We start from the raw sequence: 19,308 nt of genomic DNA, 5'->3' as shown, positions 1-19,308 counted from the left end.
AAAAAAATTACCTAGAGACCTATTTGGGAATTGTTCTCCTTGTTTGGTTTGATAATTATTTACTTTAATCTGACTTTCTGGAAGCTTGTAGAAAAACAGGTTAGAAGGACTTGGTACTTATAAGAGTTATCGGCGAGTAGATTTATGAACTCTGGTCTGAAATCTTTTGGATTTGCCTTAGAGGCCTACCTAAACCGCTTTCCCACCCTGACACCATGAAGGGGATTAGCTACTTCCATGCCGGCTTTCCTTTTTGTTTCTCTTTCTGCTTGAGAATTTTGTTTTTGAGGATGGATTAGAGGGGAGGCTTGTTTTTATTTTTGTGAGGCTGGAATGTTCCTAAACTTGGGTTCGCCAACAACCCTATGCATGCTTACTAAGAAGCCCCATTGTTACTTCGGGAACAGGCAACATGGTGCACTTCAAATGTTGCCTGACTATCAACTACGCTAACTCCCATCAACCCCACTACGATGGCCAATAGTCAGGGATGATTTCAATATTTATTTTAAACCATTTTTATACTGCTTAATATATAAAATTTCTCTTGGTGATGCATATCCTCTAACACCTTGATGGCAAAATCCAAGACACAATATTCCCAGACGCCATCTTCCTGTTTTTTCTCAAGAGAATGTTGGCCGTTTTGGATGTCTTGATCTTGTGTGGTTTTGCACCACAATCTTGCCCCCCGAAAAAGAGCTTTTTTCAGGCACGGTGCTCCAAAATGTGTATTTTTGGGGCGCTGCACAAGATCACAGCCTCAGGAAATAATTGTGGTGTGCAATTGCGTGAGATCATGGCATCAAAAATGGCCAACATTCTCTCACGACAAAAGAAAAACCACAGGGTGTCTTGATTTTTCCAGGACACTTTTGGGGTATGGTGATGTACAACAAAAGAAATCAAACCAAAGCAATTATTGCAAAAATATACAAATTGGAAATCAATACAATAGTAATAAATATACACTAGTAGCAATACTGTAATTGAATACTGATGGTGAATGCTCCTATCCACTCAACCACTTTTGAGGAGTTTTCTTTTTTCTTTTTTACAGTCAAGTGGTATACTGTATAAGTTTTATTAAATAAAGAAGTAGAAAACCTGCCCTTCATATCATGTTGCTTTAAATGTATGGTGTTGAATGTGGCCATAGTCCCTCTGCCCCATAGACACCCCACTGACACTCAGCTCAAACTTGACATACATGTGGATCTCGCTATTGGTTCCATTCCTTGTTCCTTTAAAAAATGACCCAGCATCATGTTTTAATTGGATCCTGGATTTCTCTTTCAGCAAGAAAAAGGAATCACCTTTCAGCTGGTATTCTTGACTAAACTGAATGGTACATGCCCTTTTAGCACAAAAAAGCAATGAAAAACATGGAGGCTACCAGCCCAGTTTCTGCTGTCAGGCTTAGTAAAGCATCCTCCTTTACCATTGGCTAGGAACAGAGGAAGGGAGCCAGAGGAGTGACCTCGCCTCCTTCTACCTCCAGGGTCTGAAAGCTCATTGCTTCCATAGCAGTCACAGCCTCCTGCCATGCCAGCTTGGTATGGACTTCAGTCAAAGGGCAGGGAGCCCAGCTCAGCCCGCTAAGAGCTGGAACCGTTAAAGGGATTTCGGAGCAAATTAAAGTTAATTGTGATTTTCCAGTCAGTTAAATATTGGCTTGATCCTGGAACGGATGGAGGTGTTGAAAGTGGCTAGCAATTAATGCCAAGGAGCAGAGTCTGCATCTGTCCAAACCTGGACACAAAAGGCGTTAGAATTGCTTTAATTCCTTCCCTTTTCAGTCAAAATGTTAGTCATGGGAGAAAGGTTGTTTTCTGCTGCTCCAGAGAAGCAGACACGGAGCAATGGATTCAAACTACAAGAAAGAAGATTCTGTTTGCTCAATGGTACTTGGCCCACCCACCCCCCTTTCATGCCTCTAACCCACCAGACTAGATTTGGGGAGGACATGAGGTGGGAAGGAGTTGGGGGGGGAGCCCTGTTGCAGAAATCCTTGCGTTGATGGGACATGTTAGTTGGGTACTGCCCCATATGCCACAGGGGGGCACCAGTTTGAATGTTGCTGAATAGGTTGTGATTAGCATCTTTTGACTGCTTTAATGCTGGGCCAGCATCAAATATGAACACCATTTGATATTACATGACAACTACTGAATGCTGTCTAATATTAACTATAGTTGCAAGTCAGCTGTAAAAAATAACTTGCAAGAAATCCTTGGGTGGCAGCAGTCAAGCACTGTTGAGTACGGAATACCATGTTGTATCAAGTATCAAACATTATCCTGGTATCAAATAACGAAGCCAATATTGTATATAAAATATAGATATTCAATCCTGAGTAAGTATCTGGCAAACGATAAGAGTGTTCCAAGAATATCTTCAATATGTTCAAAGTTCGCAGAGCAAAATATTGTGTAGAATAGTTGGGAGCAGATTCATTTGGGCTCTTAAGACCAATGAATGCTTTGTGCAGAGGGTTAAGTTAGACAGTGTTTTTGTTCCACAGCTGACTCTGTGATGTTAGTAAACTCATTTTTTAAATGCAATTTGTCTAATCAAATACAATCACAGTTGCATTTGTCTCATCCTGATCAAAGGTTTGAACCTTCTTGTTCTGCTACGAAGTAATCAAAACCATATTTGTTGTAGTCTGAGCTTTCTTTCTAAGAACCATGCTAAACCTGCTCACTGAGCCATTGGGTCAATGTGTCCACAAGCTTTAACATTTTGCTGGCAGAATTGTAATACAGAAAGTGTATTGCTGTTGGTTGGCCCAAACCCAAGGGATGATCTTCAGACACCTCTGAGGGTCAAACTACTTCAATTTTGTGGTTAGCAAACATATCTTTTTAAATAATAATAATAATAATAATACAGTTGGATTTTCTTAATATAACAAATGAACAACAAAAACATGAACATTCGCAGAAATAAATAAATGCCCCTCCCCACTTGGCTCTTTGTCATCACCATAGCTTCCTGTTTTGAAAGCCTGAGCAATGCATCTAACACCTCCATGTGTTTCTGAACCTGTAGGTGCCTTCTTCATCCCCTACCTCATCTTCCTTTTCACCTGCGGGATCCCAGTATTCTTCCTGGAGACGGCACTTGGGCAGTACACCAGCCAGGGAGGTGTCACTTCCTGGCGGAGGCTGTGCCCTCTCTTTGAAGGTGAGTTGAGTATGATGGGGCCAGCTTGTTTGCTAGAAAGTCTGTACTGTACCACCTTTTGCACGAAAGGAGCCTATCTTACACAGGGCATCCACAGGATTTTCTGGGCCCGGTACACTTACACGTGGATTGGACCCTCTGTCTGGCTTCCAAAAGGGGACACATATTTGCATAACATTTCCATGCACTTCTTATCACGTGAAGATCTTTATGCTCTGTGGCAGGTGGGGTGGAGGGCCCTAGCATGAATTAGAGGCCACACTCAAGGAAATAAGATGTGAACAGGTAAATCCTTTGCCTCCCTGCGCACCCACAAGATTCAGCTGGGGGTGTCAGCATTCACATGCAGATGTCAACATTTGCCCAATTTTGGATGTTTGCTGTAGCATTAGCATCAGATCATCGTGCATCGGCACTATTTCGGGTTTTAAACGACTACTGTATGTCTCTTGCAACAGCACCACTGCCTGCTTCTTGAAGCTTGCTTGAGAGTGATACCTGTCAGTGGAAAATGCAGATGCCCCTCAGTTGTTACAAAGATCACAGTTGTGGAGGCAACAGAGTGTGGCTGAAGTGACCACAGGAACCTCAATTTTTATAAAAGAGGAAAATTAACATGACGAAAAGGGAAAACAGAAGTTCAGGTTGCACATTAGCTGAAAGAAAATGTTAAATGTAGATGTTTACTGATTACATGAAAGGATCTACCAGGTTGGGGGAAATTGTATAAATGCAGTGCCAATCAGCATAGGGTGGGTGCTAATCAAAGATCTTCCTTCTTTTTGTTTTGCTCTGTAAAAATGCATGCTTATGTCTACTTTTTATGCTTGCTTTAAATCAAAGATTCCCCCACTCTCTTCCGGCTGGGGTAAGGTCTGTTGGGAATCTGAGATGAGATACTCACACAGCGGAAGTTGCCTCCAGGTCCAGTCACCACACAGAGGCAGCTTAGAGCCCCAACTAGTCTACTGCTGCAGAAGATAAAGCTTCAGTAATACAGTTTTGGATGCTGATATGACTGACCCGGACACACAACACACCTTGGCACAGATGAGCTGGCATGCATTAATCCAGGCACCCCCAAACTGCGGCCCTCCAGATGTCTTGGCCTACAACTCCCATGATCTCTAGCTAACAGGACCAGTGGTTGGGGAAGATGGGAATTGTAGTCCAAAACATCTGGAGGGCCAAAGTTTGGGGGTGCCTGCAATCCCTTACATAGACGATCCTGGGCCATTGCCATAGCAACTGGCTTGGCTGGCCTTGCACCTCTAGCCTTTTCTAATATATAGGGTTATTTGTGCTCATGGAGGAAATTAACACCTTCCTCATGACCAATTCCTCCAACAAGGGCTGCCGTGCCAAAATTAAGACATAAGGCATCACTTTGGAACTAGTGTAAAGTACCAGAGAAAAGGGGAAGCATCTACTTGTTTTCCTGTAGAATTGTAAGATTCTAGAATATATGACACCTGGGAAATGCAAAGTGCATAAACAGGTACAGGGAAAATTAAAAAACTAAGTGGAAATGAAACCAAGGGGAAGACATGGTGAATGAAAGGAACACCCAGAATGGTGAATGGAGCACTTGAGAAAATGGGAAAGAAAGGTTGATGTATCCTGCAATGAGAACGTATCCCTTATGGGGATTTTATGAAAATCATGGATCAGGGCAGGCGTCTCCAATCAGCCTCAGCCAGCATGGCAAAAAGTCTGTTCTGAATCCCCTATCCTTCAGATTCAGTGGATGACACCTCCCCCCCCCCAAGATCTAGTATAATGGACCCCTTCACTTTCTGATCAGATGTTTGCATGAGTTGAAGGTTACTCAAAATCTGGATCAAATGGCAAGTCGAGGATAAAAGGTTCCTGGGTAATTAGGGACTCTTGATTTATTTCTGCTTCATTCCAGGACAAATTACTGTGTTAATCATAGCCTGGCAGTTAGCTCAGGTAGGTAGAAGTGGATGGAGTTCATTATTCACTGTAACATTGTAAGCAAAGGGCTGTTGGAATTTCTTGCCTGTGTAAACAAAGGCAGTTGTTTCATTGCAATCAAGAACAACTGATAGCCAGCTGACTTTAGCAAAGGGAACTTCCAAGTCCTGGGGGCCAAGTGCAGTCCTCCAGCAGATTATATTTGTCCCTCAGGACTCTTCCTCAGGCCACACACCACCTCAAGGGGCCAAACACTCCTTTGCCTGGCTGGAATGAACCCTTGAACCCTTTGTTTGCATGGAAGGAGAATGGAGAGGGGTGTTATATGATGCGTAAGTGTTTGTGTATAGAAACGACTGACTTTTGCAACTGGCTTGCCTACCACTGGGATGCAACCCAGGGGCAGATCTACTATGAAACTTAAGAAGCCATTAATCACAGAGGGGCCCCAGAAGCAACTTAATTCATGCATGTATATAACATTTCCCTAATTCTCCCTCCCTCCAAATAACTTGAAAACTACAAGGCATGGGAAATATTTATTCACTGCAGTGACTTTGACATGTGAGATAATCCAGTATAGCAATTTTAATCAAGATCTGAGATGTCGTAGTTATTATTATTACTAAAAATAATTGTGGGTAACAGAGTGGTTACCGAGACCTCATTGCTGGTTGCAAAGGGGGCCCCATAACAGTTCGAGCTTCAGGGCCCCCCAAATGTAGGTGCAAGCCTGAGAAAACAAAACTACCCTGGCTTTATTACTCCAATTAATTTTCTTAAAATCCCCCCCACTGTTTCTTTTGTTCACTCTGCAGGAATTGGTTATGCTTCCCAGGTGATTGTTGTACTACTTAATTTCTATTACATTATTGTTCTGGCCTGGGCCTTGTTTTACCTCTTCAGCTCATTCACCATAGACCTTCCGTGGGGCAGCTGTGATCATGAGTGGAACACAGGTAATCTGGAGTCCCTCCCTTGCTGTTCTGCAAGATGCTTAGTATTACTTTGTACTGACCCTCCCACCCCCCGCTAGCAATAACCATCTACAGTACTTCAATTTCCGTCGTGACGTCAACCCTTTGGAACTCCCTGCCACACTCTTATTCTTCTGCCCCGCCTTCCCTGTAGGAGGTCAACCCAGCATATGCCCTCTGTGTGCATTAAACACAAACAAACTTCTGCCCACTTTTGACAAGGCAGTGCAGGCTGCCTTGCCTTCTCCCCATTACACGTGGAAACGGATGTTGTTGCAGATGACGGGCTCAAATTTAACCCTAGCCCCACACAGGATTGCTATTGTGGGGGGCGGGAAGGGGAAACCACCTCTGAACTAGCTGTAGTCTTGAGCTGTTCAGTCCTGAACTTCATGGGCTCTGAAACAATCAAGAGTAGCCAATCTTGTCTAGCAAAGAACTTGCCTCATCCTTTTTGTACACATATAGACTTGGCTGCCCAGTCACACTCTTGAACAGCTATCTCAATCAGGTTTGGCGCCAAACTTTGGGGTGGGTGGGTTTGGCATGGTGCTCATGTTGGGCATCTCACCACGTGCTTGCCATCACCCACCGCTTCTCAGATGTGCTTCAGTGGTAGATGGCCCCCCCCCTTTGCTGGACACTGATCCAAGGCCTGCTCTCTGTAGGATCCTAGCCACATGGGACACAGACTCTTTCTTTCCTGAGCATCCTATTGAGCTCTGCAGTTTTATTCATGGTCCTTTTTTTTTTAATAAAGGAAAGTGGATTAGTTGCATTTTGTGGGGATGTCTTCCAGTTGTATGTTTTCACAGTTTCTGTCACTTGGGCCTGTCTTACAGAGAACTGTGTGGAATTCCAGAAGACAAACACTTCGCTAAATGTGTCGGCGGAAAATGCCACCTCTCCTGTCATAGAGTTTTGGGAGTAAGTGAAGATCCCTCCATATTCAGATTCCGGTTTCCGCAGCTATGACCAACCACCAGCTGCAGGAGTGTTCTTCTGTTGGGTGTGCAAAGTCTAAAGATCTCAATAGCTTGCATTGCTAACTGAGAAAAGCATGAACTGTGGGAATGGAATCTTGGTCTCTGAGCATCTTAACTCTTAATTTGCGATTTAAATCTGTTAAGTTCTGCACAAAGCGGCCTTGGGTTTCTTGTCTATTCCTCACCTTTTGCATATTTTAAAAAACGTATTATGTAAATTTAAATGCATACCTTACCTGCAGGATGCAAGCTCTTAACATAAGGTCCACCCATCCAGTAACTTGTGGCAGTTGCTGTCTGCACCTTTGTATCTACCCAACAACGAGCCCCCCCTCCTCCTGATTCCAGGCACAAAAGCAATAATGGTTGTTTGCTCCCTTCTCATAGATCGATTGTACAAATACATAAATATAGATTTGTATATAAAATGGAAGAAGCAGTAAAGGAGGTGACAGGAAAGGGCTGCCACTGGAAATGACCCAGGAGCACATAATGTATGCTCCACCACAGTGAGCACATGGCACCTGTATGGTTTCAGAAGCAGTGCAGGAGTGGCACTTTTTCGTAATCTAATCCTGTTTTTCCTCCATACATGCATTTACACCTCTGCACTCCCTTACCAGAGAGGACAATTAGGTCATTTCCATAGAAACCGCCCTTGCGTCTTCCCTTCTGAAATCAGCTATCTGCGTCAAATACTTGGAGGTTATTCAAACGCCCAACACAAAAATCCACAAAGGAGCACTGGAAGAGTGTGGCTTCTTTGGCGAGAAAATTTGTTTCAGCTCATCATGGCATCAGATGTTTGTCAGGTTCATGGCGCTGCCCACCTGTCACAATTGACCTGTGGGGGTGGCAGGAGATAAAGTTCTGGGCCACAGGGCCAGAACTGCCCCCCCTCACTCCTGCTCTTCATCAACAAACAAATAGCTATCACGTATATATGCCCTTGATTTGAAGCATATTACAATGAATTCCTTAATGGATGCACAAAGAGGGAACTGCTCCATTTACTTGCTTGCTGTCACCTGCAGCAGTGCAAAGTCAGAATTGACCAGGGCTCCAAACCAGTCGGAAAGGACAGGGTGTGGGGGCAGAGCATGTGCTGGGCATGCAGATGTGTTCTAGGTTCAACCCGCCCCCCAGAAATCCTGATGGTCAGTATGGGGACTTGCCAGAATAGGCTAAGTTTCTGTAAGTTTGCAGGCTACCGAAACATCAGGTTGGGGTTCCATAATCCAGAGGGGAATCTTTTGACTTGGGCGACAAAATAACTTGACTGGCCTTGAGAATTGCTCTTCATTTTGACCAGGCAGGTGTGGGGGTGAGGCGATTTGCCTCAGGCTGCAACATGGCTTGGAGTGGCCCAGCTCCTCCTGAGGTTCCCATGGGAACCCTCCATGACATTGCGAGGGGGTACCATGTGCAAAACAGTATATTCTGTTGGAAGTGGCCAGACTGGGAGATGTTACAAAGTGCACCCAGAAAAAAAATCAAGCCAGGCTCTGTTTCTTCCACAGGAGGAGAGTACTCAACATTTCTGATGGCATAGAGCACTTGGGAAGCGTGCGGTGGGAACTGGCTCTCTGTCTCCTGCTGGCCTGGATCATCTGCTACTTCTGCATCTGGAAAGGAGTCAAGTCCACAGGCAAGGTGGGCATATTTTATTTCTCTCTCTCTCTCCCCCCTCCATCACAATACAAACTACTTGTAGCCCTCTGCAGCTGATGGGCTTAACAACATGTTGCAGTACATTAATTGCGTGGCTATTAGCCACATCAAGGGTTTTAAATACACCACCCAGGAGAGGGTGGCATCAATGTGCAGGATGCCTAGTTATGGAAAGATTGCCACTCGTGCCTATTTTTCCTGTGTGAGTGACAGGCAGAAATTCAACTTGGGCAGCTTTTCCTAGAATGCAAACATAAGAACGGAAGGCGAGCTATATAGCATAGCTGTCAAGTTCTCCCTTTTTTTAAAAAAAGGGAAAGTCCCTTATGCTGAATAGGCTTCCTCGTGAGAAAAGGGAAAACTTGACAGCTATGCTATATAGTGCAGCCTCCTGTTCTCACAGTGGCCAACTAGATCCTGCAAGCAGAACCCGAGCACAACAGCACTCTTCTTGCCTGTGATTCCTAGCAACTGGTATCCAGAGGCATACTGCGTCAGGCAGGCATTGTAGCTGGTAGCCATTGGTAGCCCTGTCTCCATGAATTTGTCTGGTCCTCTTTTGAAGATATAAAGATAGTGGTAGGCAGGAGGCAATGCCTGAACTTCCATCTGTTCTTAAACTTCAAAATCATCTTCATGGGGAGACCGTCTTTTCCCGATAAGGTGCAAACCACAGCGTGGTTATTAGGCCAGAAGGAATCAACACATGCGTGGCAAAGGTTTCCGTATTATTTTCCTCCGCTGCAAAATGAAATGAGAGTCTGCCCTGAGCCTTGACACTGTGATGAGAGACGGAGCGTTATCAACAGGTTTCTACCAAGCTCCCCGCTGCCACAACACCCCCAATAATGAAATGGAGATTTGTTTGTTTGTTTATTTGTTTGTTAAATGTATATCCTGCCCTTCCTCCCAGGGTAACAAACAGCAGCTGATGAAACACTAAGGACACCTTAAAAATTCCAATGCAGACGCAGACTGTGAACGTTCTCTGCTTGAAAGTCTTGTTGGCAGATGGGGGTCTTCAGGAGAGGGAATTCCAAAGGGTGGGGTCAACACACTAAAGGCTTGGTTCTCATGTTGTGTGGAAACAGTGCTTTTTTTCTGGAGCTATTGAATGGTACGCAGTACTGGCACCTTTTCCCCACCTTTCAAATCTTGAAATAAAGTAAATAGAGGGTGGAGAGAGCAAGCAGGCAACCATGACTAAAAGGAGGATTGCAAAAAGCAGGAGGCTGAGGTGGTGAGGAAAAGGAGGGCCTTGTTCAGAGCTGTAGTTGCTGCTCTCAGTCGACAGGTTGCAACATTTCCCCTCAGCTGCCCCACAATGGCGCGCTCTCCCCCTAGACATGCCGCTATGCCGCTGCCTTGCTGCGTGGCAAGCGGAAGGGCTAGTGTGAGCACCTCTTCCCTTCTGTGTTTGCTCGCTCTTTTCAGAAGGAGGAGGAGGAAGGTGGGATGCTGGGTGGGAAGAGCAGATGGAGCAAGGTGGGGGGGTGGTTTGAAGAACGGGGAGGGGGCATGCAAAATGGGGCTTTAATTAATTGAGAGGTAACAGGAGACAGTGTGTGTGTTAGAGAAAATGGGGCTGGGGAAGAGGACCATAACTTTGTTTTCTGGAAAGAAAGTGCTGTGTGGAACAGATCTCAAATGGAGTGGGAAGAGAGTTCAAGAAAGGCGATGGAGGGCTGCTATGTGTGTGCTGGGTGCTCTACCTTGTTGCTCTTTGGGCATGGTAGAAGATGCTGCTCCATCTCCAGACAGTCAGCTGCCAGGCTGGACGGCTTCCATACATGGAATCAGGAAGGAGATGCCATCTTGTGTTTTGCCTCAGGCAGCAAAATGTATTGGGTTGGCCCTGCTTGGAATGTAGAAAAATAAGACCAAACATGCTGATGGATAACTGATGTAGTGGGGAAAAAACCCATGTCTTGTAAAGCATATGCTATTTGAAAGCAAAGCTGGCATGCAACACAGAAACTCCGAAGAGAAGATCTAAGAATGGAAACTGTGAAAACGTGAAGTCTTCGGCACACATTCCCTGAATGGAGAGAGGCTGTTTACATTTTGCCTAGACACACTGCCCAGAGAACTTTGCTATGGAGAGGCATGCAGATATTTAATAAGTAAAATAAGCAACTGTTAGTAACGAAAAAGTAGCTCATAACTAACTAGAACAGATATGGGTAATCTATGGCCCTCCTAGATGTTGTTGGATTATAACTCCCTTCAAATCAGGCCAGATTATTACAATGGTCAGGGATGATGGAAGTTGTAGTCCCACAACTTTTATTGGGCCACCAGTCCCACAGCCTTCTATATGCAATGCCACCACATGCTCTGGACTGAGCTATGGCTCTTCCCTATTCAGGAAAAACGAAACAGCAATTATAAATTTACCATTCAATGCTTAAAATGTCTACAATTCCATTTTGTTCCACATTCCCTCCCCACTGCTAACATCTGTTGTCCAATTTCTCCTTAACATTTCAGCTGTCTTGTTTCATCCTTGGGAGGAATCTCTGTGTTCATATTTTATGTCAGTATAATAGAGTGCAAATGGATCTCCTTGTCTGGAATAATCTGGAAATAATCTAGGAATATCTCTTAAACTTTGGCTCATTAAGATAAACACTAAATTTTCATTGAGCTCCAAATGACCAAAAACAACCATGGCTTGTCTTCTTTCCCAACACATGCTGGGCTCCTGTTGTGTGAGGAAATGAACATGATGAAAGTATTCTCTTACAGCTTTTGAAGGCCCAAGAGGTCAAGGAAGGATTAAGGTAGGACAGGAAAAACACCCTTTCTAAAGGCATGTACACAGATGCTTATTCTGTGTTCCCTGTAGCCCACTTTCTTTGGGAAACATTGGTCTGTGTTATGACTACCTCTCCGTAGCTGATTTACAACCAGTGGCTATGGTTTTTGCATTTTCTTTTAAAAGTCATTGTGAGAATTCAACACTGTATTCTTCCTAATAAGACATGGTTGTAATGCAATTTTGCCTAATAACACACATTTTTTGCAAAACATTTTCCCTTGATATAATGAGGTTATTTCATGAATATGCACAACTTATCCTAATATTTGCATTTTTGTACACATTATTTGGCTGGAGAACTGCAAATAGAGGCCGAAGGCCCAGCAGACTGGGAATTTATCTTTGCCCTTAACACAGGGCCAAGCGCTGCTATTGGTCAGTTGGTCCCATGCCCAGGGTAACACACTCTAATTCTTGTAGCCATTGGCCAATTTGGTGGCAGGAGGATGCTCTGGCCTGCAATAGGCCAGTTCACAGAGGAGGCCTGGGGCCCGCCCCTGAGAAGGGGCGAATGGACTTCTCCCACATCCCTACATCCTGCTCTAAGTGGCTGTCTTAGGCCAGAGACAGATGTTAGTGTTTTGGAGAGGTGCCATCATTGTCTGTGATGTGACTGCTGGCTTTTTCCATTCCACCAGAGCAGGAGCTTCATGCACTGAGCAGATGCATAAGCTAGTCAGTGCTACAGGAAACACAAAAGTTGATATTTTGTCCTCTTCAATGCCATGGATGGAATAATTTGGCACTGATGATGCATGGACCAGATCCAAACAAAATCATATCTGTTATAAAACAACGTGAGTCAAAGCACAATGTCTTTGATCACAGTTGGCTTTTTCATAGTCAAGTCAGTGTGAACAGTGCTTTAAAAATGCATGGTCGGGTTGGGGGGGGGCAGAGGTCACAACTAAGCCGAACATCTGCTATCATTTCATTGAACCAACAATGGTTGGATTTGGGCCAGTCATTTACACCGGAGCAAATATTTTGCTGTTTTTAGGTGCACAATCCCATCACAAATTCTTGTAGGAGTTGGGAAAAGGCTTTGTCGTTGCAGCTAAGCAGGTGTGTGCTCGCCTGGTGCTCAGATGGGATTTGAAAGGTGCAGAGTCTGGGCATTGATAGAAACCTCCACTCCCTACATGAGTTCACATACGCAGACCCTCCAAGCGTCCCTATTTTCCAGGGATGGCCCTGGTTTAGAGAAGCCATCCTGGTTTCTGATTTGATCCCAGAATGTCCCACTTTTCCTTAGGATGTCCCTATTTTCATTGGAGAAATGTTGGAGGGTATGGAGTTGTCTGACCCTCGAGCCATCTGAAGGCAATCCTGTAATAGGAAGTTTAAAAAAATGTTTTATTATGTTTCTATATTTGTTAGAAGCTGCCCAGAGTGGCTGGGGCAACCCAGTAAGATGTGTGGGATAGAAATAGTAAAATTATTATTATGGAATGGGACGTCCCTATTTCCATCAGAGAAATGTTAGAGGAAGAAGGTGTTTGCCCATGGTTTGGGGGGAGCCAGTTCCATAGGAGCACTGAGCAAGCCCCTTTCGCCATGAGGAAAATTCATAATGAATAATTGGACTGGGAATGAATGGCTCTGAGCATATGTATGCAACATCTATAACAATTTTAGTCATGCTTTCGACCCTCCTGGCTCCCCCTCAAAGAATCTAGTGAATTGTAGTTTGATGAGAGTGCTGAATGTCTCTGTTAGGTAGCCCAAGAGTGCAAGCATACACACACATACCAGAATTTGGGGAAGAAAAAAATGACTAGGACACTGGTGCGGGTATACCTTCCATGTGGGCAGTAGGTTTAAAGGATGGGTGTGTTTCGGTTCACATATTGTTTTGGAAAGTGACTTCATCTTTAAAATGCCACACTGAAACAAATTTCTTTCCCCAACCCTAAATCTCAGTGAATTTGACTTCCACATGCCTTCATTATTATTATTTTTTAATAAGCAGACTAGGAGGCGAATTTTTGTTGTTGTTTCTGTCTGTATTCTACTGGGTGAGAGCATTAATTAGTCCTGCCTTGGTCTTTGGGGAGAAAGGTTCAGCTTAGGAGGGATTTATGCTGTTTCTAGGTTACAAACTGCAAATCCAAATAAATATAAAAGCTGGTTGTTTTGCTGTTGACGTTGTATGTGTGTTTTTTTTAAAAGGAGAAATGCAGATGCAGAGGAAGACCATGGCTAGGATTCTTCCTTACTTATTTTGCTTATTTATTACATTTCCTTCAAGGAGCTTACAGAAGTGTAAATAAAAAGTTCCTCCCTCCCATTTTTTTTAATCCTCACAAACCACCCTGTGAGGTAGGTTCAGCTGAAAGAGTGTGACTGGGCCAAAATCCCCTCAAGCCTAAGTAGGAACTTGAACCTGGATCTCCCCAGTCCAGCTCCCCGAAAACTGTATCACACTAGTTCTCTCTCTCTCTCTCTCTCTCTCTCTCTCTCTCTCTCTCTCTCTCTCTCTCTCTCTCTCTCTCTCTCTCTCTCTCTCTCCAAACCCAGTTTTTATGTTCTAAGAAAGACATTAATTTGTGTTCTGTGATCAGTCACCACTGGAAATTGTTAGATTCTTATGTCTACTATTTGACTGACAAACCTACAAGTAGGTTAAATAACTGTGTGCTTTTAAAATTGTGCATCTGTTTGCCAGCCTGGGTTTCTTGGAGGAAGGGCGAGTTATTTAAATCAATCAATCCTTGATCACTACAGCCTGTCTCTTCTTCAGCATCCAACCATTGCTCCTGCCATCCTCCTTCTGTGTACTCCCCAGTGTCCCACCACCAATCCCTGGGCTCTGAGCCTTCCTCAACTGGGGCTTCCCCATCTGGTACCACTCCTGTTATCTAGGGACTCAGCTAGATTGGTAAAGAAAAAGTGATTGATATGCATTGTATATGCGATATAACATTGTTCCACCAGATGGCGCTGTGGAGTCCTGTTTTTCTCTACCTGTTTAAATTTACAACGCGTTTAACTGAAACGCTTCTTTGATGTGTCTAGATCCAGCCACGGATTCAGCTATACAGCTGCAAATAAAACGTTTTAAGTGCAATATACAATGTGGCGCTAGATGGCAATGATGAGCCCTATGGAAAATTCAATGTATTTTTTAAAAACACTTTTTTGGGGGGAGGGGGGGAGCATTTTCAGAACGGTTTTAATATGTGTGTAGATTCCACCTTAGCCAGTCCCTGACATGCTGTGAGATCTGGACTCCCTCTGTCTAAATTCAAGTGGAAATATGTGAATAAACCATATTTCTTAAAGGTATGACAGCTTCTGCTGCATCTTCAAATGTCCAATGGAGCACAGACCCTGCTTGAGGGCCAAAACCCCTGGAATCCCATGCGTGGCTTGGCAGGGATTGGGGTGGCCTGTAACAATATTCAATAGCTGCCTCCCTCTCCCTCTCCTTTGATTCAATGTGATGGCAGGGAAGCCTGCTGTGGCAGGCACTTCAACTTAGGTGACCCGCAAACTCTGTTCCAACCCTGTTGTTTCAATTCAGAAATAAGTAAGAGGGAAATTTCCATTTGGATTGTCTCCAGAATCAAATAAAGCAAGGCAGGGGGGACAGACTATGCTTTTGTTTTAGAGTCCTCATTGATATACCCGTCTCCCAAAATAAGACACCGTCTTATATTTATTTTTCCTCAAAAAAACAACAACACTATAGCTTATTTTCAGGGGATGTCTCATTTTTTTTCCTCCTCCTGCTGCGGCCGGCATTGCTGCTGCGCCTATCACCATGTCTTATTTTCGGGGTATGGCTTATATTCCTTGAATGCTTAAAAATCCTGCTATGGCTTATTTTATGACTACGTCTTAAAATAGGGGAAACAGGGTATTCAGTTTTCACCTGAACTGTTGTTTTGTTTTAGCTTGGATCTTAGCGATCTTGAGATGGAAAAAATATTGAACAAAAAGATTCGCCCAGAAGTTCAGAAACCTCCGATTCCTTCATTCAGCAAATAAGTTGGTGTTCTCAATTAAGTTAGTGGCAGTTAAAATGGTCAGGGTTGAGTATTGGAGATTGGATCCAGTGCCCTTTGTTTTTATAAGCAGTTAAATACTTGCTATAGTTAGAATGGAGAAACAGAATAAAAATCCAATTGCATTTGTTTATTAATTGTTTGGATACATATTGCAGTCAAGCGCTGCTGCAGTCATATATTCTATTTAATAATGTGTTTTGTATCCGTGTATATTCTCATGATCTTCATAGGGAATATTAATGTACCAGGAAATGACATTTCAGATCTGTGAGCTGCTACATGGAGATGTGGGGCAGCTGGAATAAGGAAAAATCCTCTAATATCTGGGTCATCCAGGATGCATTTGAGCCCTCCCAAGTCACCGTACCTTTTTGCATTCTCAGTTTGTATTCTTAGCTGTCACTTCTATGTATTCTATTACACCTGAACAACAGCAAAATTTGTAGAGTGACCTATTTGTTGTTATTTGTTGCCTTTATATCCTACGTTTTCCTTCCAGATTATTCTCACAGCAAGCCTGTGATTAAGGTTAGACTGTGAGAGACAGTGACTGGCCCTGGGTCACCCAGTGAGTTTTGTGTCTGATGAGGGATTTGAACCCTGGTCTCCCAGGTTCCAGTCCAGCATTCTAACCACTGTACCACATTTGCAGCTTTGACATGAGGCCTGGATAAACAGAAGTGTCCAGCTGCGACGGCAAAGTCTCCATCGCAGTGAGCTTTCAGGTGGAGCACGTTCCTTCCTTGCTTCCACCATCCCATCCCTTATAATGTTTGAAGGCTAAGCAGGCTTCGCTGTAGGTTTACTCGAAGTTCCCGCCACCTGTCTGACTAACCCAGCTGTTCTTCGCAGCAAGCTGCTGATGCTGTGACTGCGTTTTGTCCTCTTGCAGGTGGTGTACTTCACTGCTACGTTCCCATACCTCATGCTGGTAGTTCTGCTGATCAGGGGTGTCTCCCTTCCCGGGGCATCTAAAGGGATCCTCTTCTACCTTTACCCAGACCTCACTCGGCTCAGTGATCCCCAGGTAAGCTGAGAGAAGCAAAGAGAGGCTTCCTTATCCTCATGTATCCCTTTTGCAAATCTCTCTTATTCCCCCCCCCCCAACAACCTGCTTCCTTTACGTTTCTTTTTTCTTTGTCTCCTTTTAAGGATGCTTCCCGACAGGTGTGAGTTGTGGGATTGATGCTGCTCATGTATGCAAGTTGTTTGCAGCACCTGCTGCATTCACTGGCATCAAAATGGCAGCCTTTAAACCCCCCCTTCCCCCCATTTAACTTGGATTTATCCTTTCTGCAGAAAATCTCATCAGAATTTTATTTTTATTTTTAATAACCTTGCTGCCAATGACCCTTTTAGGAACATACCAATTTGCCTTACACGGAACCAGACAAGAAGCAGAGGAGGGGGTGACCCCGATAGAGGTAACAAAAAAGGCAAAGTTGCGATTAAGAACGATGTTGCTATAAATATGTGGAGCAATACAAGCCAAGGCCACTAAGTGCTAACAAACAAAGGCCGCTGTGTGAACAAAAACACTGCAATTACCCAAACAATACAGAATATGTGGACAATGAAACAATTCTGCAAAGAAAACAGGGGGTGATCTCCAGGGCTGAACCTCCGTATTATTATTTTTATTTCTTCAACAAATGCAGGATTTGCATGGATGACAGCAATTAACCTACCATTGCTTCAGTTTTCTTTCTGGGTTTTTCTCCTGCCCAAGGAAATCTCCTTGCTGCAAACCCTGTTGCAATTCTGTTATATGCTCTTGTGCAACAAAGGTGGTTGTGATTCCAAACACGGTGGCCCCCCAAATGAAGACTCTTCATTCATCAAGCACGGCTGAAAGATCCAGCTTTTATGTATTCAGCTCTACAAGCCCCCACCTCTACCATGGGACTCTACCCACACTGCACCCCCTCTCCAGCCACCGAACCTCCTCTTCCCAGGCCAGGCCACTATCCTCAGGAAGGTGCCCATAGATGCCTTGGGTGGCAGTCACTTTTGTTTTTTTGAAGGCAACATTGTGCCACCTTTATGCTTTTTATAGGTCTTAGTGAGTGATAGCTTTTATCGATGCTCAGGTGCTTATAGAGTTTGCTGAGGGGCAACAACAAATGGTAAATGGATCCGGTGCATCTGTTCAGAAGCAGCTGCTGCAGCCTCCTTGGCCCCGCAAATGCTCCCCCCTCCTCGCCTCTCTTTTCTCCCTCAGTCACCAAAGCTCGTTCTACTTTGCCTGGCTGAAAAGTTGCTTGCCCAACTGCCCTCTTTTAATCTCTTCAAGAAAATTTCCCTCATGTCAAATCCCGGTTCCAGCTGAGCTGCTGTACCAGCATTTTTGTGTGGAGGAGGTGTCTACAAAGGAGATTAAGGGGGTGCCTGCCTGGGGGGCGGGGAAAGGTCAGCAAAACCCTTTGTAACCCCTTTAAACCCCTCCCAGGCCAGCCTGGAAGCTTTATTTTGACAGCATCAACAGAGAAGTGCTATTCTTGGAGGATAAGGCAATCAATGGCTACCAGCAATAATGGCTGTACAGAATTCTGCTTTCACTGCTGAAGGCACACTCCTCAAAACTATTCTCTGAATTTCAAAGGAGAAATGGTTACCCAGACATTCATTTCATGTTTCAATATTTTCCCAAAAATTCTCTGAATACTTGGCCACTGTACCCTGTTTCTCATATTTTAAGACATACTCATAAAATAAGCCATAGCAGGATTTTTAAGCATTCAAGGAATATAAACCATACCCCGAAAATAAGACATAGTGATAGGCGCAGAAGCAATGCTGGCCGCGGCAGGAGGAGGAGGAAAAAAATAAGACATCCCTTGAAAATAAGCCATAGTGTTTTTTTTTAGGAAAAAATAAATATAAGACATGTCTTATAATATGAGAAACACTGTATTAGATTCTGACAGTTGAAAATTTTGCAATATTTGATAGTTCATGCAAAGGGATATTGAGCATTTGGCAGTATTGATGGCGGATGGTGTACCACAGCTGTTTTCAAGCCTGTTACCTTCAGTAAGTACAGCGGCTGGGATGACACCTGGGGCGGACCGCCCCCCACCCACCCCTTCCTATGCCCCTGAGTGAGCACTTTCCAAGTCAACATGTGCCAAATGCATGTCTGCTGCAACGTTCTTGCACACTGCAGAGGATTTTAGGATATGTCCCAGGCTGCGTGTTGCCTGCATTTGCATGTTGATATTTCAGCTTAATCGGCTGAGATGTGGGTGAGCATCGTGCGCCCACGTGCATCCCTTTGCTGTCACTGTGATCTTTCCTTTGCACGAACCAGGAGGGGTCCCTTCAGCTACAGTTTCCTGTAACATGCAGATGGAGAAACTAGGGCAAATGGCTTCTAAGCAAAGCAGAATATGAAGCCATGCTTTAAAGTGGGCTTGCAGATATTGGTTTATTTGGCAGCCATTCACTATAATTCTGGGTTCAAATGTAATGAAAAGCTGTAGTGAATTATGGCTTCCTGCCTTATATAATACCTTCCAACTTTTTCCGATGCAAAACCAGGACGCACATCTTCTGGGATATGCTTCCGGGTGAATCACGTGAACTGCACCTTGCTCCTGCCCTGAAAAATGTGCTATTTTGGAAGGGGGGGTAAGATTGTGGCCCCGGGAAAAGTGCAATGCTTCTTCATGAAAACATTGTAAACACCTGGGATTCACCACACAAACAGTTTT

General features: G+C 44.1%; 1 protein-coding gene across 1 annotated transcript in view; it reads left to right on the top strand.

The window, feature by feature from the left end:
• The window catches only part of LOC118090959 (sodium- and chloride-dependent GABA transporter 2), a 35,401-nt gene that overhangs the window by 5,717 nt on the left and 10,376 nt on the right, over positions 1-19,308 (top strand). Inside the window, exons 2-6 of the mRNA XM_035127395.2 lie at positions 3,055-3,189; positions 5,946-6,086; positions 6,947-7,031; positions 8,611-8,743; positions 16,488-16,622. Coding sequence (XP_034983286.1) covers positions 3,055-3,189; positions 5,946-6,086; positions 6,947-7,031; positions 8,611-8,743; positions 16,488-16,622 — 629 coding nt within the window. The remainder of the gene's footprint in view (positions 1-3,054; positions 3,190-5,945; positions 6,087-6,946; positions 7,032-8,610; positions 8,744-16,487; positions 16,623-19,308) is intronic.

Source organism: Zootoca vivipara, chromosome 10 (genome assembly GCF_963506605.1).
Source record: "Zootoca vivipara chromosome 10, rZooViv1.1, whole genome shotgun sequence".
Classification (NCBI taxonomy): Eukaryota; Metazoa; Chordata; class Lepidosauria; order Squamata; family Lacertidae; genus Zootoca; species Zootoca vivipara.
This window is presented reverse-complemented; position numbering and strand designations above follow the sequence as displayed.